Source organism: Passer domesticus, chromosome 3 (assembly GCF_036417665.1).
Source record: "Passer domesticus isolate bPasDom1 chromosome 3, bPasDom1.hap1, whole genome shotgun sequence".
NCBI lineage: Eukaryota > Metazoa > Chordata > Aves > Passeriformes > Passeridae > Passer > Passer domesticus.
Genome location: NC_087476.1, coordinates 72,807,330 through 72,833,452, shown reverse-complemented (window position 1 = coordinate 72,833,452; position 26,123 = coordinate 72,807,330). Strand labels below are relative to the sequence as shown.

Here is a 26,123-nt window from a genome sequence, read left to right as displayed (position 1 = left end):
TTTTTTTCCTGAAGTAGAAGAACCTTTTGCCTGTTTCTGAAGGGTCTCTGTAGATTAACATGCAGATTAACATGAAGGCAAGCTCATTAGAGCAAACTAAATTGGGGAAATTGCCTGAGCATTCAGAGCCAAGCCAGGGGATGGGATCACACTCTGTCCCACTATGAAGGCAGCAGGCACCAGGGGCAGAGCAGAAACCAAAGACACAACTGGTACTTCGGTAGGTGTTGTAGTCAGGGGATTTGGGGCCACCAGTCAGTTCACTGTTACCATTTCCTGGAGAGGGAAGTCTGGGGGAGCTCACAGCCTGTGGGAGCACATCAAGGACCTGAGGTATGGGTCCTTCCTCACTGGTGTGTCCCAAACTCCCCTGGACTGCAGGCAAGTGTTAGAACTTGCAAAAAATTAGGAGATGAGTCATGACATGCCCCAAGTCTGGATTGTAATGGAGTGCACTCAACTCTTGCTCTTCCTCAGGAAGTGACTCCATATGTGTTTACATAAACACACAGCCCAACATGACTGGGCAAATATTACTTAAGGTTTTGCCATTTGCCTTTGGGGTAAGACTGAGCACAACCATGGGGTCAAAAGGTCAGAGGTTAGGAGGGGAAAGATGGAGGGTCTACACACAACAAGTTGTTCCCCAGTCTTTGTAATAAGTCTCCATCCTACTCAATGCCCCCATGAGTCTACACAGGCCTGTCAGATGCCTGGTTGCAAAGTTCAGTTGGTTCATAATCAGATATGGAATAAACATGGCACTCTGGTTATCATTAATAATATTTATTTTGGAAAAATATTTTAAAAATGAATTTCTTCATTAACAAAACAGTAAAAAAATCAAATAACATTTGCACAATATTCCATAAATACATTTATATACAAAAAAATATAGTCACATAGACCCGAAGTGCCTTTGTACATATTTACCAAAAAAATTAAATTATAAAAAAATGAACATCACAAAATACTCAAGCTTTACAATTATCATGAAAATATTTTTACAGATTCAAAAAAATAACACACTTTTTCTCACCTAGTAAAAACACATTTTAGTATCAAAAAAGACAATAAAGGCAGTGTTTGTGTCTCTAATTCAAGAAAAGACTGGCTCATAATAATCCAAAATATACACTTCAGGCAGTGCATGCTTCTTATGTAGTAATTAAGTCCATTCATTTAAATATATATAGAAAAGCAACTGACCATAGTGCAATGATAAAATTCATAAAAGGCAGTGCAACAGTAATCCTTGAACACAGACCCTTGCCTGGTGTCCATCTTGTTTCTTTATTTTGCAGTCACTTTGCTAACTTCAGTAGAGAACCAGCTCAAGCCTGAATTTAGTTTCTCAGCAGCAGTCAGTGAAGGAATCTATCTCCCATTCCTCTTTCAGCAGCATTCATTGGGGCACGTCTCCTCTGAAATTGTTCTGAACAACCACCTTGCCATATGACCTCTGGTTTACACCTGGAAAGAGAAAACACAAGCAGAGATCAGGAGAGGTTCATGAAGCATATGAAGAGGGCTGTAAGCTACCAAGGGGTGGGTCAGCCCACCTCAACCACTGTACCCTAGTCTACAGAACTTGTCAAACACACAATATCCACAGCATCAAGTCACTGAGCTTGTCTTTACAACGTCCACAGCATCATAAACTTGAGCTGGCTGTATTGCAACAGGTACAAACCACTGTGGCATTATGGAAAGGAGTTTATCTTCCCAGGATTGTATTGGATGGGAGCTGCAGACCAAGACTTTTCTCTGCTGTTCCAACCCTACTAACCTCAGTTGCTATGATGCACTCATCTTTCTCTTCTGATATGACATACACCGACTGGTACTTTGTGTCCTTTGAAGTGGAATATACGGAATCTGGTCGTTTTCTTTCAGAAGTATCACTATTGAAGGCAAAAAGAGAAAAAACAAGTCAGATGACTGTTGTTTAATGCTACCTATAAGATATACACTCCCCCTTCAAAGCCAAGCTGCCCCCTGCACTCATATGTGAGATACCTCTTTAGTTGTACTGCCCTTTTCTCCTCTGCCTCTGAATCATACGTTTCACACTTGGCTTCGCATTTGCTGTGCTCCTCCTTAACTGAGTCCTCATTCTTGAGTTCATGCACCAAATTGTAATCCACTGATGGGTATCTGACTTTGTAGCCATTTTTATCAGAGTTATCGCTGTGAAAGTCTACTTTCTTATTTGTGTTTTTAATCTGAGTGGCACCAATGACACTTATGGAAATGTCCTTCTCGCGCTGGCAGTTTGCCAGGTTATTCATAGTCTCAGTCTCACTCCTGCAGGCATCAGGCTGGTGGTGCCTCTTCTGCACTCTGAGCCTGACGCAGACGACTACAGCAGCACACCCCAGCAGCAGCATGAGGACCAGAATAATCCCAGCGCAGACGGCAATCCAGGGGAACTGGGAGTTCTGGCCTTCTGTGTACTTTTCAGTGAAGTCAACAATGACGGGTCCCTGAGGTGGCTCAGGGAGCAGAAACTGGCAGTTGAGCCCGCCGTAGCCCCGGGCACACTCGCAGACATAGCGGTTGTTTCTTTCATGGCAGGTGGCCCCATTGTGGCAAGGGTTGTGTTCGCATCTGCTCACCGGGGTGCTGCAGTTCTTCCCGTTGTATCCTGGGGGGCAGGTGCAGGAATAGTCATTGATGCCATCCTGGCAGGTCCCTCCATTGACACAGGGGAAGGAGGCACAGTCGTCCACGTTGTCATCGCAGTGCCTCCCAGTGAAGCCAGCCTGGCACTGGCAGATATAGGAGTTCCCCAGATCGACACACTGGGCTCCTGCAAGACAGGAAGGGGGAAGAGCTGAGTGGTGGGCAGCCAGACACAACAGCCCCCCACTCGCTGTTCTTGGGGCCAAAGGTACAACCAGCAGCTGAGGAAGGGTTTCTTTTTGAGAGGTCAGCTTGACCTTATGACAAGTCTAATCCAACATAGAAAGCACATGTTTTTAAGAAAGATTTTTGTTAAGCAGATTTATTTTTCAGTCTCAATCCCATTCCTTTTTAAACATTTCACTCAGCTCAAACTAGAACATTAGTCCAGGTCAGATTAACACCACATCTCATGTTACAGAGTTTGAGTGGCAATGAATAAGGAGAATTACAGTACAGAAAGTCTTCACTAGTTTAATCAAAACTGGAAAATTACTGTTACCAGATTACAAGTAATAATGTTTAGCACTTGTGTGGCATTTGCATCCACAGACCTCTAAGACTCTTTGTAAAGGATTTGAAAGTATAATCTTCCACATTTGCATGAATGAAGATTCAGACCAAGTTACTTGGCCACAGCCAACCCATCAGAAAACACAATCTGCAGTAATGGCCCAAGCCACACCATTGCTTTCGTAGTACAGATCCTCCTCCACCAAGTCAACTACTGACATGACAAGGACTTTTTTACAAGAGGATGTAGTGGTAGGGCAAGGCAGAATGGCTTAAATTGAAAGGGAGCAGTTTTAGATAAGATACTACAAAAAAAATTCTTTACTGTGAGAGAACAAGTTGCCCAGAGAAGTGGTGGATGTTCCATCCCTGGCAGTGTTCAAGGCCAGATTCGATGGGGCTTTCTACAACCTTGTCTAGTAAAAGGTGTCCTTGCCCATGGCAGGGGCTTGAAACTAGATGACCTTTAAGGTCCCTTCCAACCCAGACCATTCTATGATTCTGTGATTGATCAATGTGCCTTGTTATGAACTCCAGACCAGACCCCAAAGTAAGTGTATGCTGTTTGGCCTTACCATTAGCACAAGGGCTGGAACTGCAGTAATCAATTTTCTTTTCACAGTTGAACCCAGAATAACCCAGTGGGCAGCGGCAGCTGTAGCCCCCGTCAGGGTTGTCGGTGCAGCGCCCACCATTGAAGCATGGTCCATCTGCACAAGTCATCGCACTCAGCTCACAATTCTTCCCATAGAAGCCTGGGGGGCAGGTACAGGAATAGCTGTTCTCCAGGTCCTGGGGGGAAGAAATGAGAAACTATCAAAACATTGGTCTGAACTTGCTCTGAAATCCAAAAATGGATTTTAAAAATTAGTAAAACTGACATTAACTCTTCCCTTGGAGGAGTTTAACAAACAACTTACAGTGCAGCTTCCACCATTCTTGCAAGGGTTGGCATCACATTCATTGATTTCAATCTCACAGTTGGAGCCTGTATATCCAGGTCGGCATGAGCAAGTGTAGCTCCCCTGACCAGTATTGGTGCACGTGGCACCATTCTTGCAGGGCTTGTGGTGGGTGCAGTAGTTCAGGTCTGTAAAAGATATATTTTCTTTTTTTAAAGAGAGAAGCCAAGGTGCTTGCTACTTTGCAAGACTAGCAGACAATGGGTGAGCTGAAAATAGTTGCCTGCTTTCTGCATTTTGAAATAGATGCTCAGGCAAGGATTGAGAACTCACCCTGGTTGCAGAAAAGGCCACCCCAGCCTTCCTGGCAGTTGCACTGCCACGGCTGCTGACAGGTACCATGAAGGCAGCCTGGGTATCGGATGCACTCATCACAATATCGCCCCTGCCAGCCCACTCTGCATCTGAAAAAAAAGATAACAAAAAAGTCTCTTCAGATTTAGACTTCTCACAGTTGGAAACCCTATCACAAAACCTGCAAGCACACTGATGCCGGAGATCAAGTTTCCTAAAAGCCCTCGATGATCTTTCATGTGAGAAAGTCATCAAGTCCAACCATAGCATCAGCTTTCATCAGTCCTAGCTATTCCTTCCACTTCCTCAGATAGATCCATGGCTCTGATAGTTAATTTGTTTACTCTAATAACAAAGAGCCAAACTTTACACACAGCACTGTAAACCCATTAGGTTAATATTAATGGCACTGATGTTTGACTTATGGAATAATACTTCAATCTGGCATCAACCAGGTATTCCAATCTAATATGAAGAAACTTCATCTAATATGAAGAAAGGCCTTTAAACCAACCCTTCAAATGTCCAATGGCTTATTTAACACCAGAGCATCAACACTGAAAGACAAAGAAGGAAGCAGGAAGGGAGTGGAAAACTTACTTGCATTCCCCTGGCTTGTCGCAAAAGCCGTGTTGCTCGTCACATCCAGGCAAACAAATCGCTGTAAACAAACCGAGCAGGGAAAGACATCAGCACTGGTGCCAAAACAACTCTCTTTTACAAGTCTGAGTCTGAGTCTTGTGGGTGGGGACTGAGTCCCTTTTACTAGGTTGGGGCAGTTAAGCACAGCTGAATTAATCTCTGGAGTCTGAAGGAGTATTGATCTTGCCCCGTAACTGGGCACTTTACTTATCACCAGGGATGAGCATTCTTCTTAATACAGTTGCACACAGACAAAAGAGGGCTCACAATTGCTCCCTTCCCCACAGCCCCTCACCCCCCTTTCCTTCCCTTCCCAGTGAGGGTCAGAAGTCCTTTTTTCCAATTCTATGCACACAGCTCCACCTCTTAATATCCCCCGAAAGTGTGTGTGCAGATAAGAGTGGACAGCTGGTGTGCAGGGTGCCAGTGCAAGACAGCTGCTCTATTGTCTATTCTCTCCCAGCAGCTGCCCCACTGCAACAATACCCCAGCCCCGGAGCCAATGGGACCGGCGGCCAGCGACCGGGCAGCCTATCCCTGCCCACAGCTAATCTATGGCACGCGCGTGATTTCGCTGCAAAAAAACTTTTTTTTCTTATTCAAATAAATAAGTCTAAAGTTCTTCCTCCCTCCTTCCCCCCTCCTCCCTGCTCCGAAAAGGGGCGGGCGGGTTGGTGCAGCCCTGGTAAAAGAGGTAAGCGGGCCAGCGGGAGGGAGGATGAGAGAAGGGAAAAAAGGGACTTCTGCTCATTACTTCGCCTGGTTATGGAACTCATTAAGCAGGCACTGCAAAGTTTTAATTCAACAAAGCCAGGCGGAGACAATGGCATGCGAGGGGAAGGAGGGGGGAAGAAAAAGAAAGAAAGAATCAGTGCTGATAATCAGATCGCCTCCAAGTTGGAAAGAATGGAGCTGGGGGCAAGGCAACGGGAATCAATCTGCAACTGGCAGCTCCACTCACTAACGGCAAAACATTCTTTTTGCATGCACACATAAACACATCTCCCCTGCCTAGTAGGTTTGTGTCAGTGCTATAAGCTGTTTTTTTTCTGAGAGGGAAAACACAGCAAAGAACGTACATAATGAGTCAAGAAAGATGGACAGCCTTCTGCTTCGCTCTGGGAATAGCAGAGATGTACAGGCATTCAAAAGTGCTGACAGCCCCAAAAGAGCTCATTATCAAAATGCTTCCTTTTTCTCCACCCCTTGACACAACTGGGCTAGGCACTTTTAATCATAGGAAAGGTTGTAGCTCTCATTTAAAACACTATCAAAGAATATGTGAGCCCCTTTGCCTGCTGTTTATTGTGCAACATCGTACCATGAACTGCTAAAAGCATCCTAGCAGTCACTAACAGTGTGAATAATCAATCAGGAATGGTTTGATAGCAGCTCAGCTGACACCACAGTGTAGGTGGGTTTAAAGAGAAACAAAAACACAAGAAGAAAGCTGAGAGGCTGCTTTACAGCCAGGAACTGTTTTCTTCCTGCCTGCTCGGCCCTCTGATGACTGCAGAGGAGCACTGGCCCAGTACGTCATCTGCCAGCATATTTCAGATCCGTGTATACACACAAACAGAGAATGCCATCACAGGCTGCAGCAGGGGCTCTGTGTGCACGTTTGGGTGTACACTGCTATGGATCTACAAAGGGTGGAATCTCATACAACCGGAAAGTATCTGACACCTTGCACTATCCTGTCTGTGATCTGCTTACTGTCCCAGTTTTTCCTGCTGTATCAACACACCACATTCCTCAAAAACTTCAAGCTCTGGGGTATGTTTCATGTTGCTCACTACTTTATTGGTATTAATTATGATGGCAATGGGACAGAAGAGAACTGGGGAATAAGTTGAATGTTCTCGTGGCCCCATGTGCAGAAATTTCTGTTAGTGGCAGTATATGAGTACCCCAAATCAGAAATGTACAGTCTAGAAGCCATAGAGAATGTCATGGACTTCCTGGTATTTTTCTTAATACAAGGCCACAGAGGATCAGACCATAACAAGCCTACCCATAAGGCTATCACATGGGGATGTTGCCAAAGCCTAGCTCCCTCCCCTGAAGCTATGTGCTCTGTAGGTGATGGTCAAAGTTGCGTGGTTGGAGGGTGTAGGTATAAAAAATAGTCCTGATATATTTTAATAAATTCTCAAGCAACTGCTGAACATTTTGCTACCAGACTAAATGGTTTAAAGCAAATGAGCAAGAGTGTAGTGTTGGCACTGACATTTTGCTGTCTTGAGAAGGGGCTGTCTGCATTAACTTTCTGTGGCAATGCTGAGATCTCTCATCCCTCACACTGGTAAGGCTTGGGCATGGAACCAGAGATCCATCCACCATTGCTTGGTTCTCCCTCCCCATGGGGCCTGATGTCAGAGAAACACCCCTCCGCCAACCCCAAGAGCTCAGGAGAGACTGCTGCAAGGGGCACCCAAGGAGACAAGGAGGTGGATACTTACGCTCAGTGCAGTACTGGCCTTTCCAGCCCGGGTTGCAGACTTTCTCGCCACGCTCCCCACAGGTGAAGTGACCAAAGGCATCGTCCCTGGGGCGGCAGAAGACAGAGCAGCCTTCTCCATAGTAGTGCTCATCACACACAAAGCGATAGGAGTACTTGAGGTCAGTGCGGCCACTGCTGTGCAGGTCCTGGGACCACTCTTCACCCACTGCCAAGTGTCTCTGGGTGGCCAGGCGGCTGATGAGGCGCTCAGGGTTTTCTGTGTGAAAGTGGAGAGGAGAGTGGTTAGAGAGCGCAAAGCAGGCAGGGCATAGGGGGGTCTCTGGTGGGAGGGGAACTGCAGAGGCAGGATGACATGGCTGCATGCCAACAGGTTGGCCTCTGTTGCCACAGGTCTACTGTAGAGGAGAATGTGCTACATAGTGCAGAGAAAGAGGCCAAATAGGGCTGCGGGACTGGGATTATTACAGGGAAAAGTGTGTTTCAGGACACTTACCAGTGGTGAGGTCATCAGGTGAATCTGTATGCAGAGCCTCAATGATGAGCGAGAAGGTGCCCTGTGGAAAGAAGGAGCAGAGACAACCCACCAGGAGTTCATGAGAGCAGGTAGGCCCAAGGGACAGTGCCACCAGTCCCCAGAAGTTATAAAGTCATTGTCCCCCTCCCACCTTGACACTTCAAGGGGATTGGTGGCCTCTTGGAATGGCACGGGACGGGACGGGATGGATATGCGCCGCCCCCTCCAGCATCGCCCCCCACTTACGGGCCAGGTGAAGCCGAAGGGAAAGCGGATGGGATTGCTGAAGGCGGGGTCGGCACCGCCCGCGCCGTCGGGGACGCTGAAGGAGTTGGCGCCGAGGACGGGGGTGATGGCGCTGCCGTAGGTGCAGGGCGGCTCGGGGGACACGCTGGCTTGGTAGTGCTTGAGGCAGACGCGGAAGAAGGTCTTGCAGTCGCACTGCTGGAGCCCGCCGGCGCCGGGGCCGCCCCCGCGGCAGCAATTGCGGTTGCTGAGCAGACCCTTCTTATTGACAAACTCCTGCAGCTTCAGCTCGAAGACCCCGGAGGAGCCGACCTGCGGGGCGGGGACAGCGGCCGTCAGCCACCGAGCAGCCCGCTCCCCAGCCCGACCCCGGCCCCGGCCCCGGCCCCGGCCCCGGCCCCGGCCCCGGCCCCGGCCCCGGCCCCGGCCCCGGCGGGCACCCCCTCCCCGCTCCTCACGGCTGCGACCGGCAGCGACAGTCCCCGGCATCCCCCGCGGGACTCCCCGGTGCGGGACCCCCCGGTGCAGGCATTCCTGTCCCCTACCCCGCGGGCACTTACCTGGCAGCGGCTCAGCAGCACCGAGAGGACGGCGAGCGTCAGCAGGAACCGACCTCCCATTTTGGAGGTGCAGCTCTGGTGCCCTCGCTTTCCTCCCGCTTATCTTCTCGTCAGAGGGAAAGGGGGAAAGTGTCTTTCGGGGTAAGGGAAAAAACACAGCGGCCAAAGCCGCTCGTCCCAGCAGAGCTGGAAGAGTTAGTGTCACGGTCTCCTTCTTTCAGGAGTGTCTCTGACTTTTTTTTCCCTTTTGCCGACACGTCTAGATGTAGCCTGTCGGCAACTGACAGCTCTTTCGGATGGCAAAAGAAAAAGAGATGAAAAGAAGACGAGGGGGAAAAAATAATATTTATCTGTTAAACTCTTTTTCTTTCGCAATCCACGATGCTCCTCCTTTTCTCCAGGAAGAAAAAAATAAAAATAAAAAAATAAAAGCAACTTAATTCCCAACAGAGGCAGAGAAAAGGCTTCCCAAGGAAGATTAAAAATTGGCGATCTGGAAATCCCTGCAGAGGCAGCGGCGGAGGCAGCGGCGATAATTCCCGGGGCGGTGCGTTTCGGGAGCGGCTCTGCGCGGCTGCGCTCGCCCTGCGCACGTCGGGGCTGGTGGGTGTCAAACAGCAGCGGTGGCGGGCAGGTCACGTCGGAGCCTTGATCCCCTTTTTTTTTTTTCTCTTTTCCTTTTTTTTTTTTTTTTTTCAAAGGAAGCGAAGCTCTCTTTCCTTGTTGTGGGTTTACTTTTGTTTTTAGAGGAATCCCAGCCAACAAAAATAAGCTCGTGTCTCAACAGCAGCGAACAGAGCGTGTCCGGGTGTGCTCCTACGGGGGAGGGGGTGCCTGCTCTGCGCTGCTCCGCTCCGCTCCGTGCCGCGGCTCGGCTCGGCTCGGCTCGGCGGCTCTCTCCGAGGGTGAAGCGCTAAGGATCTGCCTCTCCTTGGGCGCCTGCCGCCCTTATATCCCGCCGGCCGACTGCATGCCTAATGAGATGCAAATGAGCAGCCCCCCAATCTGGCTAGAGCTGTCACAAAGGAGCCACTTTTCCAAACCCTCCTCTCAATGGATCGCCAAATGGTCAGTGAGCTGTAAAATGTGCAACCCTCCTCCCCCTCCCCTTCGCACTCACAAAACGTGTTCATTTACATTCCTGCAAATTTGGTAACCGCAAGAATCCCCCTTCTGCTCCGGCGAGAGGGTAACACCCCCTCTGCACCGGGGAGAGACAGTGCAACACGCTCCGGCCGGAGAGCAGCCCCGGGGACGGCGGGCTGTAATTGCTTCTTGGAACGTGCAGAGCAGCCGCCGTGACCCCAAAAAGTGACTCGGTGATCGTGACTACTCCAAGGGGCTTCTCCGGCGTTAAAGGGACGAGGGAGGTGGGAGCCATCGAGCCACATCGAGGGGAGTCCCATCCCGTGAAATTCACACTGCATTTACCCTGGCATAACCGGGGTAACTGGGGAGGGGGACAACGAACGTGGACGAAGTGACCCGGGGTTCACTCTTCCCGTGGCTCCGCTCATGGCGCGCATCCCGCCGGCAGAGGCACCCGGGATGCCCGAGGGTCCGGCGGCGAGGGAGGACGCGGGCGGGCTCGCGGCGGGCACTCGTGGCGGGACCGGTTTGCGGGGCTCCGCGGGTCCCGTCCCCGCCACCACCGCTGCCGGAGAGAGCCACTCGCTGCGCCCGGGTCCCGCACCCCTCTTTGATTATTATCATCATCACCAGCAATCTCTCCCTCGCTCTCTCCGTCTCTCTCTCTCTCCCTCCCTCTTTTTTCGTCCTTCAGCTTAGTAAAAAGTGAGTTTGGTGTGTGTCGTTCGCGTGGCTGTCATTAAGGCCGTTTGTTATTGTGTGAGGGCTGAATCAGTTAGCTCTTTGTGCTCTCAGCTGTATGGTAATGTAGACAGCACCTGCTCCCTGCACAATGCGAGGGAGAGAAAGAGCTCCCCTCGGCGCACGCTACTGCCTCTACAACAATGTCCGCACATTTTTTAAAGAAATCCCTTCCAGCACTTCCCCCCTCCGCAACACACATTCACACACACTCACATACACACACATACGAGCACAAAATAAACTAGCCCAAATTTACACCAGTCGTCACCTTTACAAAAATTTTTACGTACCCATTAGACAGTACAACTTTTGTTTTGATCTTTAAAATGCAGAAAGGAGTTTACTGGTGCAGTGAAAAAGGGATAGAGACTATTACCATTTGAGCAGTTTCTTAATGATGTATGGAAGCAGGGGATAAAAGTTGGAGGGCGACTCTGGCATGTCACTCGAAGCAGGGTTTTCCACTTTGTTTAGGCCCCCTGTTTAAACACCTTTGGTAGGCGCAGGCGGATTCATTAGGATGCAAGGTGTAACTGTCTCTGTAAATGTCATTTTAATTGTAACAGATCATTTCAGCACAGATTAAGCTTGTGTGCGAAAGGAGAGGATTTGGCTACAATAACCTCACTGTAGGTATGCCGTGCTAAAAGCCTTATTATGGCGACTTTATTGGGTTGAAACGTGCATTTGCATGGCAAAATGTGGCTTCCATTGAAGCAGATGTCTTAATCACAAATTATCTTACAATGTGCTAGGAAAAAAAAATCTTAAAGACTTCTTAAAGTAAAAGCATTGAGTAATACCAATTAAAAGAAAATCACTAATGAGTTCATTCAGCCCAGCTCTTCTTGACTGTTCCAGGACTGTAGCTGCCCACATTCATTTACGAGGGGTTTGTGGCACCTGCCCCAAACCCAGGCCACCTACTCCAACCCTTGGTACAAGCATCTTGGTGCAAGTCCAGATCTTTGCAACGTTTTGCCACTCAACGTGCGTCCTTTACATCTAATTGTAGTCGAACGAGCCATCTACATCCAGGCGCTCTTCCTCTCTCCTCTTCCCGCCCCTCGACGCATTAGCAAAAGTTTAAAATGTACAGGAATGTTTGTGTTTGGTTTTTTGTTGTTGTTGTTTTTAGGTTTTGGTTTTTGTGGGGGTTTTTTTGTTTGTTTGTTTGTTTTTTTTACCCGGGAGCTGTGTCTGGGCAGAGAAGGGACCAGCAATCCCGCAGGCATAGTGCGAGGACGTAGGGAAGGCGGCCCAGGAGGGAGCGAGCGGCGGATCCCCGGAGGCCCGGCCGCCCGCCCCCGCCGTGCCCAGCCTCAGCACGGGGAGCGGGGGCGCGCATCCCGCAGCAGCGCCTGTTTTCACTGCACATTACTTTTGCCACCTAGCGTCAACATCTTTTCAAGTGGCTTGTCGCTGCTTCGCAAACTTTGCTGCGGCGTTATCCCCGGGAAAAAGAGAGAGAGGGGGAAAACATCACTTCGTATGAGGTTTACTAAGCGAGTGGGGCGGGGGGGGGGCGGGGGTGAGCGGCAATATCTTTCTTGAAATTGGGGTGGTGGCCCGTCGGTGGAGGCGAGAAGTGATATATCAACGCGGATCTTTTAATCTACGAGAGATAGAAAGTTGGTCCATTAGCATCTCCTTGCTTAAAAAACTGGAAATAAAAAGTTACACGCGCGAGGGCTTTAACCTAGCGATAGAAAAAAAAAAAAAAAAAAACGAAAAAACTTGCCCCCAAATCCTTAACAACCCCCCTTCGGTACCGGGTATTTGTTAAATTGACGTGGCACAGATTTCTCGATTACCGCTGCTGAGCGTGACTGAAAGGCGCCGTGAGAGCCGGCAGGATCCTGCCCACGGCGCTCATTCTTCTCTGGCTTAATTTATGCCACGCGATTCTGTATTGGGGAAATCAAGCAGAAAGCTCCTTTTTCTGCTTTTTTCCCCCCGCTCCCTCTCTCTTTCAGATGCTGGACTAACGGGGAGACTGTTTAACTTAAGTGTTTCTATAGGAGGCTGTTGTAGTTTAACTCCTGCCCACCAGTAGCTGAGGCGAACAAAGGAGGGACTCGAGGTCTAACTATTCATCCATTCTCTGCACTTTAATTTTCATTGATTTCGAAGACAAGGGGAGCCCTTAGGGATTCTCGCTGAAGGGGGATGACACGCCTTTAGACGCGATCAGCCCCCCAGCCAGCCATCTGCTCCCAACCAAATGGCGCTTTTTCGCTCCCAACCGCGTGTCTCCGCACCGCGCTCGCCCGCCGCCCCCCGCCGCCCCCGCGCTGTTCGCCGTGCCCGCGCACCGCTGCCGGCCCCCGCTGCCGGGCACGGCCGCCCGCCCGGTCCCTTCCCGTCTCGTCCCGTCCCGCCCGACGTCCTGCGTGGCCGCACCCGCCCCGCCGAGTGAGCTGGCGGCGGGACCCCCGGGGGCGGGCGCGGGAAGCGGGGCCCCGCCAGGGCGCGGTGACCCCGCACGGCCGGGACGCGGCGGGCCCGGCCCCGCCTGCCAGCGGCTCGCTGGGGCCGGTGGGGTATTGTGCTCTCCCTCCCTGCCCCTAATTGATACCCTTCCCGCAACGCCGACCCCCCTCTTCTGCTCCGGCCAGTATTTACGGTCGCGCCGCGGACGAGCGCGGCCAAGAACTCCCCACATCAGCCGCAGCTTTTATTTCTAAGCGAGCCAGATTATGGGAAAAGTCACTTAAAAAGGGGGGTGGGTGGGATATGTGCGTGTATTAATTAGGGCGACGCGCTGCCATCGCTGGCGTGCAACACTGATTTTTCCCGGGACGGAGGGCTCCGGGCATATGGCGAACGGTGCGTCGGCGGAGGGACGTGAACGTGTGGAGCTATGTGTAGCCGACTGTGCATAATATTTTAATTAGATCTATAGTCCCTACGGAGGTATGTGTGCACGGCTGCCCCACCGCCGCACGCCCCCTTCACCTGTTCCTCCGGGCCGGGCCGGGCCGGGCCAGGAGGGGCGGGAGGGGATGGGCAGCGGGGGGAGGGCAGGCAGGGTGTCGCTGGGCCGGGGCTCTGGCTCCCCCGCTTGCCCCAGGCTCGGCGACGTGACCGGGGGTGCTGGCGCTGCCCCGGGCCCCGCCGCCGGGCGCCCCGACCCGAGGCGGGTGCGTGACGAGCGCCGAGGGTCCGCGGTGCCGCAGGGGCGCTCCGCCGCCCTTGCCGTGTGCGGGGAGGAGCATTAAGAAGTTTAGCGTGTAGGTTAGCCCAAAGTTGCAAAGGCATGTGCTGATTAGAATAAGAAAGGGCAGTCGCGTGGCTCAGCTGGCACACAGCGAGGCCAGATGATAGATAAGCAGCTCCGGGTCCTCCCTTCCCCCCAGCCCCCTTTTTGAAATCGCAAATCATCTGCTCCGGCCCTATCCTAGCCCCTCATTTTCATTACAATGGTTGTGTGTTTACCTGTGATCCTGGGACGGGGCATTCCTTTGTCTCCCGAGGAGATTACCGCAGCCAGCTGCTCTCCAACCCTTCCCTGGGCAAATCCCGAAGTGGCCCCTATATGTGTTTTACTGATTGCACACGAGGAGAAAGCCAGATACCCCCTCCCCCCGCCCCGGCCCCGTTTCTCTGCGCTACTTGTTTGTTTGGGTTTGCTCCCTGGCTTGCTTCCGACGGGATTTAGCTTGTGGGAAACTAAGAGGGATAAAATTAATCACTCGTGTGCGTGAGCTGTCATTGCTCCCAAAGTCGGAAGGATGAAGGGCTGCTTACCTCCGCCCAGAGGGCCAGAACCACGGGACCCCCCAGGAAACAACAGGAGAAAAGGGGTTCGGGGAAATAAGGTTTCCCCCCACCTTGCCCTCCCTTAGCCCTCGGGTTCCCCCCACCCCGGTCTGGATCATAACTTTTCCCGAAACCTCCTGTGGGTGCCCTGAGCTGGGCAGGTCCCATTCCTTCCCCTGCCCCTGCTCTGGAACACGCAGTTTCAAATGCTCTTCCTGCCCGTACCCCCTTGGGAGCACCTCGGTCTTGCATTTGGAGTCCTGGCATCTTTGCCAGTAGGATATTCAAGGTCTTCACCACACCAGAAGCTACAGAACACATTTGAACTAGAAAACCTTAAGTGCCTTACCACATTAAATATCCCTTGATCCTGATATTTATCCTGCGCCTCAGCACCCCATTTGTCCTGTCAAGCAAGGCCATGCAGTGCTGAGGCCTGGCTTGTCTTGGCAGCAGTGTCACAAAGGGAGGGTGAGCACTAGGACTCAGATCATGTACAGGTGATAAAAAATGTGATGGCACACCTCAAAAAATATTCTGCATTGCAGCTGCAAGATTCTGCTGGATGGCTGGAAAGATGCTGTTCTGCTACTAACTTCAGTAGCAATATTCACCATCTCTGCCAGTTCTTGCAGGAAAACTCCCTCTTTTGCCCAGCATTATTAATCATCATCTCAAGCCATAACTATAAATAGTAGCTGCAAACCACCACTCCAGCGCATGTCACTCTCTAGAGCCCTGTGACAGCACAGAGTGCTGCTGTACTGTGTTGCATTTCATGCTTGAAGGGTTTTTGTGTTCCCCCCCCTTTGCACAGTGTGTGCATCTTGTGCACTGTATGCTGGCTGCAGCACAAAACTTGTTGCTACTAAACTCTGGGGGAGGAGAGGGGGCAGCAGTTTGATTACGTGCTTCCAGAGCTTTCCAAGCCACTTCCAATTTGTGCAGGTTTTATTTATTTCTTCATTTTTCTGCGTTCAGGGTAGGCAGGGGGTAAGAGAAGGTGCAGGCAAAAACTACTCTGCAGAAGGTGATTAGAGAAAGAGGATGGGTATGGATGGGGCGGGCCTGAGCTTTTGGAAATGCTCCCCCCTTTTCTGAGAGCATCTGCCTGGAGACGAACAGATGTGGGCACCTGCGGTGACAGGCCACATATGCTCCATCCTATTCACAGGCATTCAGACACAGCCACAATGGTGAGGCTTTGTGCACTCGGAGTCACCAAATATATTAATCTGCACTCCCCAGAGCACCGCTCTCTTTAATTTTTCACCGGCAATAACATCTGATCTAATCTTCCCATGGGCTCTCCTGTGTCCCTCTTCCCCCTCCGGGAAAGGGAGTGAAGTTATTCAGGTCCCACCTGTTGCCGGCGGGCTGCGAGCGGGTCTCGCTCCCGGCCCGCACCCAGGGCGTTATCCCAGGATGTGCGGCCCGGGGACAACGGGGGTTCTCCTCCGCTGGCAAGCGTCGGGCACGACAAAGCGAACCCGCCCCCCGCCAAAGGTCGCGCTGCCCGGGGGAACATAAATCTCTCAAGGGCGACTCGGGGGGGTTTGAAGCGATTTCGGTGCGCGACGCTTTCGTGTCCCCCGCCCCGTCCCTCCGTGCCGGCCGGGTTTGTTCGGGGCCACAATGGCCCCTCCGGCCCCGTTGCGGCCGTACAAAGCCGAGCGAGCGCAGCCCGCGGGCGGGGACAGCCGCCGCTGCCAGCGGCCCGAGCGCTCCCTCACGGGCCCGGCCCGGCCCCTCACGGGCACGGCCCGAGCGCTCCCTCACGGGCCCGGCCCGGCCCCTCACGGGCACGGCCCGAGCGCTCCCTCACGGGCCCGGCCCGGCCCCTCACGGGCACGGCCCGCCCCGCTGCCGGGCGCAGGCGCGGGGCCGGTCCTGCCCGGCGGGAAGCGGAAGCGGCGCTCGGGTCAGTGCCGGGCGGTGGGGCCGGGGCCCGCGGGCTCCCCGGGGCGGGACTGGGCCGGGCCGGGCCGGGCGGGGCGGCCCCGGCTCCGGGGTGCGCGGGCAGCGCGGCTCGGGAGCCGCACGGACCCCGGGGCTCGGGGCTCGGCCCTGCCGGGGCTGCGCGCAGCGCCCGCCGCATCCTGAGAGGTCCTAAAGACCCCTTCGGAACCAAACTGTGGTTAAAGAGGGTGGTATTCAGAACTGTCTTTAACTGATAGATTTCGGGAATGCTTTTAAAATTCACAATACTCTGTAAACTCACCGTCCTTTCTTTACCTTTTGAATACCATCAGCATGTATATTTCTTAATAAAAAACCAAAATCTATCCTTTATTTTCTAGTATTGTGTATTTCTCTACATGCTATTAACCTGAAATCTCCCTCACTGGAGATACTCAAGAGCTGTCTGAACTCAATCATGTGCTGTGTGCTCTAGCATGGTCCTGCTGGAGCAGAGAGGTTGGACTTGTGGCTCCTTCCAGCCTTACTCATTAATGATTTCTGTGAATTTTGTTCCGTCATACTTAGGAGAATCTCTTGATACTTTTATTTTTCACTGATACAAAAACCAGAGGTAGAAGGGAAAATGAATGAGTACTTATGTTCGGTTTGCAGAGGGGAAGCAAACTGTTTCAAATTGTTAAAAGTGGGATACGGCAATGAACTATCAGCAAAAGCAAAGTTTGTTTCCAAGCACCTTTAAAAAATGTCATTGTAGAATTTCATTGTTTTCCAGTATTGCATCTTAGAACGTTGTTTTTATTTTTCTTCTTTCAGACTGCTGTGAGTTTTGGACATCAGCCATGGGTGTTAGAGGCTTGCAGGGATTTGTGGCAAGAGTTTGCCCTGAGGCATGCCAAACAGTAGATCTGAGAGAAATGGCAGAAAAGCATCGCATTGATCATCCTGGTTGCCCACCTGTTATCGTGGTAGATGCCATGAGTTGCGTTAGACGCTGGTACACACCAGAATCCTGGGTGTGCGGTGGCCAGTGGCGGGAGTACCTTGCCATTTTAGAGGATTTTATCAATGCTTTTATGGCAGCTGGTATCAAGTTGGTGTTTTACTTCGACGGGGTGGTAGAAGAGAAAAAGAGAGATGAGTGGATCAAACGGAGGATGAAGAATACTGAGGAAATAGCCAGATTATTTCAGTTTATCAAGACTCACAGGAAACAGCCAGGGAGAGAAATGTTTGTTCTTCCTTCAGCTCTGCCTACTTTTACACGTTATGCCCTGAAATCACTCGGACAAAAAACAGTTTGCACATTACAAGAGGCAGACTTTGAGGTGGCTGCATATGGTTTGCAGCACAGCTGTATAGGAATTCTGGGGCAAGATAGTGACTATCTCATCTATAACACATGTCCCTACTTTTCCATTGAGAACCTCTGTTTGGACAGACTGGTCACTGTTATGTACTCTCGAGAAGTTCTTTGCCATGTGCTGGGTATTAGTTTGGCACACCTTCCTCTCTTTGCGTGCTTGCTTGGAAATGATGTTGTTCCAGAAAGCATGTTGGAAGGCTTTTGGCACAAATGTTTAACCACCAGTCCCCACAGGAATAATAGCTACAACAGAAGAACAAACATACTGCTGTCTGTAGCAAATTACATCTCAAAAATTCCATGCTCGTACAGCAGCCTGAAACACTTGGAAGAGATTCTACCTCTGGGATCAGACAAGACATTGCTTTGCAGAGGAGTGAACTCCTATCTTTTGCCTGGGCAGCAGTCTCCATGGGTTCCTCCCAATGAAACAAATTGTCAAATGTTGTCCCTTCAACAACAATCAGCTCTCTGTCAAGATAAAGAAGTCTTTCAGGTAACTTGTTTTTTAAAGCTTAATGATCACTTTATGGTCATGTCTAGTTAGTGGAAGTTACATCAATCCTATTGATTTAAATTTGCTTGTGCAAAAATCTTTTGTCTGTTAAGTAGAGCCCCAGTTACGACTATTGCATGCATTAATATGAACACAGATGCAGCATATTTAATGAAAAGAGGTTTCTCTCTTTTTGTAATGTCAGGTAGGTCATATAATAGGGAGCAGCTCCTGTATAGGCCAGCAGCTGGGCACAGAAATGTACTTCCCATGTACTATATGATTTCCCATGTTAATATGATTTGTGTATTGACTTGGTTTTTACTTTGAGAACCCACAGGTCAACCATAAGCTGGTCAGTGATCTGCTTGACTGTGGTTTGCAATGGAGGTATCAAAGGTAGCTGTGCTAAGAATGCAGAAGTTGAAATTGCTTGTGGTGGAGACGTGGAAACTCCTACAGAATCATGTCATGGAGTCATAGAATAGTGGGGGTTGGGACTAAAGATAACCTAGTTCCAAACTCCTGCCCTGAGCAGGGAGACTTTCACTAGACCAGGTTACTTAGAGCCCCATCCAGCCAGGCCTTGAATACTTCCAGGGATGATCCAACTTCTCTCTTGTCAACCTAAGCCAGTGCCTCACCACCTTCACTGCAAAGGGCTTCTTCCTATACCTAATCTAAACCTACTTTGTGTTGGTTTAAATCCATTTCCCCTCATCCTGTCACTGCACACCCTTTTGAAAAGTCCCTCTCCAGCTCTTTTGCAGCCCCCTTTAGGTGTTTGAAGGCTGCTCTAAGGTGTCTCCAGAGCCTTCTCTTCTCCAGTTACGCAATCCCAGCTCTCTCAGCCTGTCTTCATAGCAGAGGTGATCATAGCCCTCTGATCATCTTTGCAGTCCTCTGGACTCACTCCAACAGGTCAAAGTCCTTCCTGTGCTGGGGATGTCAGAGCTGGACACAACACTCCAGGTAGGGTGTCACCAGAGCAGAGTAGACAGGAAGAATCCCCTTCCTTGCCCTGCTGGTCACACTGTCTTGGATGCAGCACAGAGTTCAGCTGGCTTTCTGGGTTGGGAGCGCACATTGCTGGTCAAGCTCATAGGTCAAGCAGCTTATTCAGCAACACCCTAAAGCCCTTCTTAGAGCTGCTCTCAATCCATTCTCCATCCAGCCTGTATTTGTGGTCAGGATTGCTCCAACCCAAGTGCAGGACCTTGTACTCAGTCCTGTTGAAATTGATGAGGTTTGCACAGGCCCACCTGTCTGCATTCCTCTGGATGGATCCTTTTCCCTCCATGCTGATGGCACCACATAGCCTGGTGTCACCAGCAGCCTTGCTGAGGGAGCACTCGATCCCGCTGTCCATGTTCCTGACACAGATGTTGAACTCTGCTGGTCCCAGTACTGACTCCCGAGGACCCCTCTTTCACTGGCCTTCCCTTGCACATCGAGCCATTGATCACAGCTCTTTCAGTGCAGCCATCTGTGAAATCCATGCTTCTCCAGTTCAGGGACAAGGATATTATACAGGACAGTGTCAAATGCAATACGTCTGTATTTTGTCTTTTTGGTTCAAGATAAATTACCCTTATTTTCATTCTCCCTGAATGACCCAAAAAAACTTCAATGGGTTTATTAATTCCCAAAGGGCAGGGCTGCAGTAGCAAGTTTTAGTTATGGCATCCCACATGGACAGGGATGCACTGGTGTTGGGGTGAGATATGGTATGTCAGATTGAGTCACTCTGGGAAATTGGATATATTAGCTTAGGGTGGTGTACCTGGCTAATAGAAAATGTGCTACCTTGCATCAGAGTTTATGGTATAGTAGTAAGTCTAGAGTACAATTCTGTCAATTCGTGGCAATTAAGATAACATATTGAGATTTTTTTAAAAAATCTATACAAGGAAGTGTATTTTAGACCCTATATTAGCCATCTGTTACTCCCTATTTTATTAGGTCCTTATAGACTTCAAACACCAAAGTTTTTTTTTTCTTTCTCTTGCTTATCTTGAGCATTTTTTTTAAAACTATTTTTCTGTTTCCTCATATTACTCTAAAGTAACAATATAATTTACATTTTTCTTTCTAAAAATACTATAAAACATTTCATAACTGCATTGTAACCTATGCAATGCTCATTTCAGCTAAACTGTAGATGTATTTTGGTTTTTATATTCACCACACATAGATACAGTACATATCACTTTTGACTGTTGTAGTTAAATAGAAGGTATTTTTAAAAATCAGCAGTCGTACATCATAATAAGGTGTTGAAAAATCTCTTTCTGCTTGAAGTGCAAGGGAAAAACAGCCAGAATGCAATTATCTAGGTTGGATTATGGCCAGGACAATAGTGGCAATATCCTTATTCCTAAAGAGAATGTACTATGTGGTCTTTATGACAAATGGTCATTATTTTTTGGCTTGGTCTTTAATTTGAAGGACTGAAGTTCTGAAGCATCATGCTGAGCTACTGCTCTAATAAAATAATAATGTTTAGAAACTCCATTGAAGAATGCTTCCCTGTTGCTGCAAGAATCCTACATGAAGCCAGTCCCTGGGCCAAGGAAATTACAGTCAAAATGTTAGACATGTTAACTTCTCTTTTGTTTTTGTTACAAGTGTTCAAATATTTGTATATGTAATGTGTGTGCTTTGCTTCATATTTGAAATCCATATGTATTTCTGCTTACCTTGCACATCGTCTGAACTTCATGTAAATGGCACACAAAGCTCAATTCCCACCATGAGGGCATAGTTTCATGTTACTGTTTCTCTCAGAAGAGCATCATTTTCTAGCTGATTGTAGGTATGAATCAGAAATATTTTTCAAGATACAGATGTTGAATACATTGAATACAGTGAATACATTGAATGCAGCAACACTTTTGAAATCAGCTTATAGTTTTTTCAGTACATAAGGGAGTGTAGATTATTGACAAATTGCAATAAACTAGCATTGTTGATGGTCTCATCTGTGGCTGGTTTCTGTGCAATAGTTCAGGGCTTCATTAAAATCATGCTTAGAAATATTTGATGCTCTGTTCTTATTTTTTACAAAAGTATACTTGGGGGATTACATTGTTTACACATATTAGGAATATTGAAGTATTTCTTGCAGGGAAACCTTTAATATATTGTATAAGTGCTCTGTTGATTTGCACTGTGCATAGAAAGTATGACATTTTAGTAGAATTAGTTTTGATCACTAATTACCTAGTGAATGACTGCAGCTTTGACATGCTGCTGAGTTCCTGAGTTTGCATATACTGGAATGCTGCAGAAATAGTGAATTTGTTTCTGGCCAGTGGTCCAGTAACTCCTGGTGAAAGAATCTGTGGTAGCTGCAGGAGGATGGCACAACCCAAACAGTACAACTAGCATGACACATGCAGGGAATGCAGAGCAGAGAAATGTCAGTGCCTACTCACCATATGGCACAGGTTCTGGAGAATTTGTTAGTGGCACCCCGTGGAAGTGTTCACTCTGCTCAGCTGTTTGAACACCCTGAGTTTTGGTCTGGGGTTGTGAAGTAGAAAGTCTGTCTGTCTGTGCACTTGGCCAATACAGATGGCCAGTGTTACTGGTGGGAATTCTGTGCTGATGAGCACAGAATGATGCTGAGAGCATCCTTGTTGCTTTCTCACCTAGGCTGTTCCAGACCAGCAGACCCTGCTGGTACTGAGGTTGCTTGTAGCCAGCTGCTGTAGCCAGATGTGTCTGCATCCAGTGCGTGATTAATGTCCAGCCTGGGTGATGCTGTTAATTCTGCTTTTCAGCAACATGCCTGCAGGCCTGGTTTTCCTCACTAGAGTAGATGGCATTTCTTTTCATGGTGGAGAACTATTGCAAAGTAAAAGTGTGGTGAAATTAAGTATTCTAATTTTACCAGAATGTAAGCTTACACCAAGTCAGGTCAGGAAAGAAATACAGCTGTCTTATATAGTTCATCTTGCAATAGAATTGAAAGTTTGCATTTTGTTGTGCCTTCACTCACTGTGTAAAGAAAGAAGATGCTTTTTCAGGTGACCAAAGGAGGGCAGCTATGCTGGAATTCAGAATTAATTTTAAGAATAATTACTTTCTAGAAAAATTTTGTTGTTCAAGGTCTTAAATTTTAAGAATTGAAGGAGGGACTAAGAAAGGTAATGATGATTTTCCAGTGGATTCCTGTCCACAGAAAGATGGATGTCTGAAAATGTACTATACTGGTATTATTTGAAAAAGCACTTGTTCCCTCCCTGGATATTACCTCCATTTCTACTGATGGAGAAATATCTATTTCCTCAAACAGTAAATACATTTTGTTACTTTTTGATTCTTCTTAATTTTGGAGATAATGCCTTCTTCCTTCTTTGAACGAACAGCTAGCTAAAGAACAGCATATCCAATCTGAAAATTATTCGATCTTCAATATCCTAAGTCATGGAGAGATTGAGTGCAGCAACTCCTTGGAAGATGACTATGATACAGAGATTCCTGGACAAGCACTTATCTACCGCCCTGCTCGTCAGCATATTTATTCTATCTTGTTGGAATCTGGAAAAGGTAAGGATTAAACTACTTACACCATTATACTTTCAATTTTGAAATATGAAATCTTGAATTCATTGCTTCAGTGGCTCTATCATAATTTAGGATATAAAATGCATTTAGGATAAAAACTCTGAGCAGCTGAAATGTAATTCTTATGGTAGTAAGAGAAAATGTGTGAGTGAAATTGTGGGGCTTTTTCTACATGCTGTTCTATGTCAGTGCTTTTAAAGTGATTTTTAAAAATTTGAGCTTTTTTCCTTGCTAAATGGGAAGTTGTGAAAGTTGTTAATGATCAAAAGATTGAGCAATCTCTACAAGATTCTTGAAAGTTTGAAGGTATATGAAACCTAATGTTGCTTGGACAAGCGTGGCTCTGGATGAATTAGTGAGTTGTAATGCACTTTTACAGAACAATAATGCACTGTTAAAGTTTTACCTTCTGTTGATTTTAAGTCTGCAATTTTCAGAGCAGTCAAATACAATTACTGTAATAATACAAATGCAAGTAGTCCTGCCAGCTATTATTAGTTCTTTCATCCAAGTGCTAGAAAATATGATTTCCTTATCCAGCGGTATAAACAGATTCGGTAGCAGGTACTTATATCTGTGCTTGCATTCATCTCCTTGAAGACAGAGAGTTCTTTATTCACATCATTGGACCAATTTCATGTTCTTCAGACTTCCATTAGTTAAGTGTTATCTTTACAGTGTCTTTCAGCCAGTGAGTTGAAAATTAAAAGTGTACTGAACTTTATTCTTTTGAATGTGTTGATTTCTCCATGGTAATTGCTTTAAATTTTATTGATGAAAGTCCACCGCCATCAAACCTAATATTCAAACTATTTGCTTAGAAAGGCGCAAAAAGGTAATTAAGTACATGATTTCCCTCGGCAGCCAGAGGCTGAAGTTGTGCCATAATAGGAAAACTGAATCAGAGTTTACATAGCGATTTGGAGAGACTAACAAAAATCTCAGCAGTAATCATGCACATCTGTCATTTTTCATTTTTTGGTGTACTGCCTCCAAATTTTGTAGATGATTATAACTTGGTTGAGTTTTACTTATTCATCTAAACAGCAGGATATTCATTGATGTTTTCAGAAACACCCAGAACAAAATTCCTAATTAACAGCTGTTGCTGCAAGATGGCAGGGTAGTAGGCAGGTTAACATTTGTGTTACATTGGGTTTAGTACTCAGAGAAGATTAGAACTGAAATACAGAAACGTTTATTTAGAGTCATATTGAAAATGAAATTTTAATGTGAAAGTTGTCTTCTTTTAAGGAAGTGATTTTAGAATAAAACCACAGATAGCATGGGTTATTTATTCTCAGTTCAGGCTTCCAATTCTAAAGATAATTTTCTAAACTAAGTCATAGTTTAGAAAACCAGTCCTTAACCCCCCCAGAAAGGTAGGTAGATTGTGTCTGCATGGGTGCCTCTATTAAATCTGCATTTTCAATGCATGTGTCTACCTCTAACTGCTTTAACCATGTCACTTCCTAGTAGTTCATGAGTTATTTTTTTATTCCAGTGTATAGTTGCTTCTAAGTCAAGAGTGTAGATCATTAGTCACAGTCTGTATTGGAATGCATAGGTATGTGTAAGCATTAGTTTTTATGGATTCACTGCTAGAACTACAAAGAAGCTTTGTTCTTTACAAAGTAGAATTTGCCAGTTTCCCTCAAGATGAGGTCAAGTTGACTGCTTTTTGTAATTTGATAAGGGATAGGATGGGAAGAAGTCTACACTGTCTGTAGGTTGTAGTATAATGTAGAATGACATTGGAGTAGCATTATAAAAGAGTTTACTGGAACAAGACAACAAATTAAATTAGTCCATGTGGAGTCTGCCACCATTATATAGCTGCTGATGTAGCACATTTGAAGCTAACTCGACTAACTCTACACAATGTTTGTTCCAGTTTGCAGTGGTCGGGCATGTGTTCGTGATCCTCTTTTTTACTCCTTAATATCGTCAATTAAAATATGGTGGAAACTGACCTCTTTGCAGTTTGCAGGTCTGCTTACTTACTGTTAATTGGCAATGCAGGCAAAATTTAGTAAAAGCAGTGGTTACGGTTTTAGTAAGAACAGGTTAAAGCTAATGTAAACTGGTTGCCCTCCTCTGAAACAAGAGACTGTTAGTTCTGAATGTCTAGATTGTGATTTCCAAGGGTGCTTAAGAGACCAACAAATCTATATGAGCAGAATGTCATATCCTTTGAAGCTATCGGCCCATACCATGCCACTTTGCCTGAAGCCATAGTGGGATGTGTTGCTTTTGCTATCAGTGCCACTTTAAATCGTTGTCTTGCACAGCCACTCATTTCAATCCTTGCACATCGTCTCACTTGTGCTGTTGCAGCTGTTTGTGCAGCTGTGTGGTGGCCTAGTTTGAGAAACTGAAAATAGCCAGTGTCTCTTTTCCCTGCCTTTTTTGTAGTCAGGTTACTAACCTGGTCTGTTTCCCTATCTGGCTCGGTGTAGCCACAAGCAGCTGTGCTGAAACACCCCGAGGGAATGGCAGGCAGTGGGAATGAGCAAATCAGTGCCTGCCTGTAAAAGGTAGCAGAGCTGCTGAAAGAATTGCTTATATAACACTGCCTTTGGTATAGTTTGGTGTGTGGTGTGTGTACCTTTACTCATGGAAATGCTGGAGAATCACAGCCTTATTTTGGACCCTACAGAAATAAATAGGGGGCTGATGGTGATTCTGACAACACGGCATTTGTTGTCTCTGTATTTCAAAAGTGCATTTATAGTTAATTGAGCCATTCTGATCAATCTGTGAAATATTGCATACAGTGATAGAAATTGTCAACACTTTAGCATCTTTCTGAGAAAAAGTACTTCTGGAAAAATTCAAGTGGGAGGGGAAAATAACAGTAAATAATACACCCTGATAGGCTAGCCAAGCTTGCTTACGTGTGCAAAGGGTTCAGAACAAAGCCAGAAGGTTTTGGCACTAACACAGTCCATGAAAATACCTGCACCTGCATGTCCACTGCCAATTAGGAGGTTATGTAATGTAGCCTGAACCCATGGCCAGCTCCTCGAAGTCCTGGCATCACTCCCAGTTCTAACATTAGCAGGCCAGACTGATCCTTGCTTTGACACTGTCAAAAACAGTCCCTTAGCAGAACTTTTGCCAGTTATCACCAGTGACCACTCTGGGGAGTTGGGGTTGTTGCAGGTATAGAGGAACAGACATAGCAACATTTTCCAGCTCTCTCGTGGTTTGCACATAGTTGAAGCTTTCCTTAGGCTGCCTAAGCAGTGCTTTCACAGGTCATTCAGAATTTATTTAAACAAATGAACTGCT

General features: G+C 47.7%; 2 protein-coding genes across 8 annotated transcripts in view; one reads left to right on the top strand and one right to left on the bottom strand.

Annotated features, from left to right (window-relative positions):
- Nucleotides 1-801: 801 nt before the first annotated feature.
- On the bottom strand, nt 802-15,951 carry DLL1 (delta like canonical Notch ligand 1). Of its 4 annotated transcripts, none has more exons than XM_064413912.1 (12): nt 14,152-15,951; nt 8,881-12,328; nt 8,321-8,632; nt 8,054-8,114; nt 7,559-7,816; nt 5,055-5,115; nt 4,434-4,564; nt 4,119-4,288; nt 3,774-3,990; nt 2,020-2,812; nt 1,790-1,904; nt 802-1,473 (listed from the first exon to the last, which is right to left on the bottom strand). In XM_064413912.1, the coding sequence occupies exons 2-12, from the start codon at nt 8,938-8,940 to the stop codon at nt 1,468-1,470; spliced, it is 2,184 nt and encodes a 727-aa protein (XP_064269982.1). In that variant the 5' UTR covers nt 8,941-12,328; nt 14,152-15,951; the 3' UTR covers nt 802-1,467. The 4 variants fall into 4 exon arrangements, with proteins under 4 accessions (XP_064269982.1, XP_064269984.1, XP_064269985.1 ...); XM_064413914.1 differs by lacking the exon at nt 14,152-15,951 and adding an exon at nt 13,310-13,401; XM_064413915.1 differs by lacking the exon at nt 14,152-15,951 and adding an exon at nt 13,292-13,377.
- The window catches only part of FAM120B (family with sequence similarity 120 member B), a 49,116-nt gene continuing 38,642 nt past the window's right edge, over nt 15,650-26,123 (top strand). For 3 of the 4 annotated variants that reach the window (XM_064413920.1, XM_064413919.1, XM_064413917.1), the window contains exons 1-3: nt 16,309-16,396; nt 17,212-18,257; nt 22,631-22,811. In XM_064413920.1, coding sequence (XP_064269990.1) covers nt 17,238-18,257; nt 22,631-22,811 — 1,201 coding nt within the window. In that variant the 5' untranslated portion in view covers nt 16,309-16,396; nt 17,212-17,237. Of the gene's footprint in view, nt 15,672-16,308; nt 16,397-17,211; nt 18,258-22,630; nt 22,812-26,123 lie in introns of those variants that run through there. The other variant, XM_064413918.1, reaches the window with a different exon arrangement.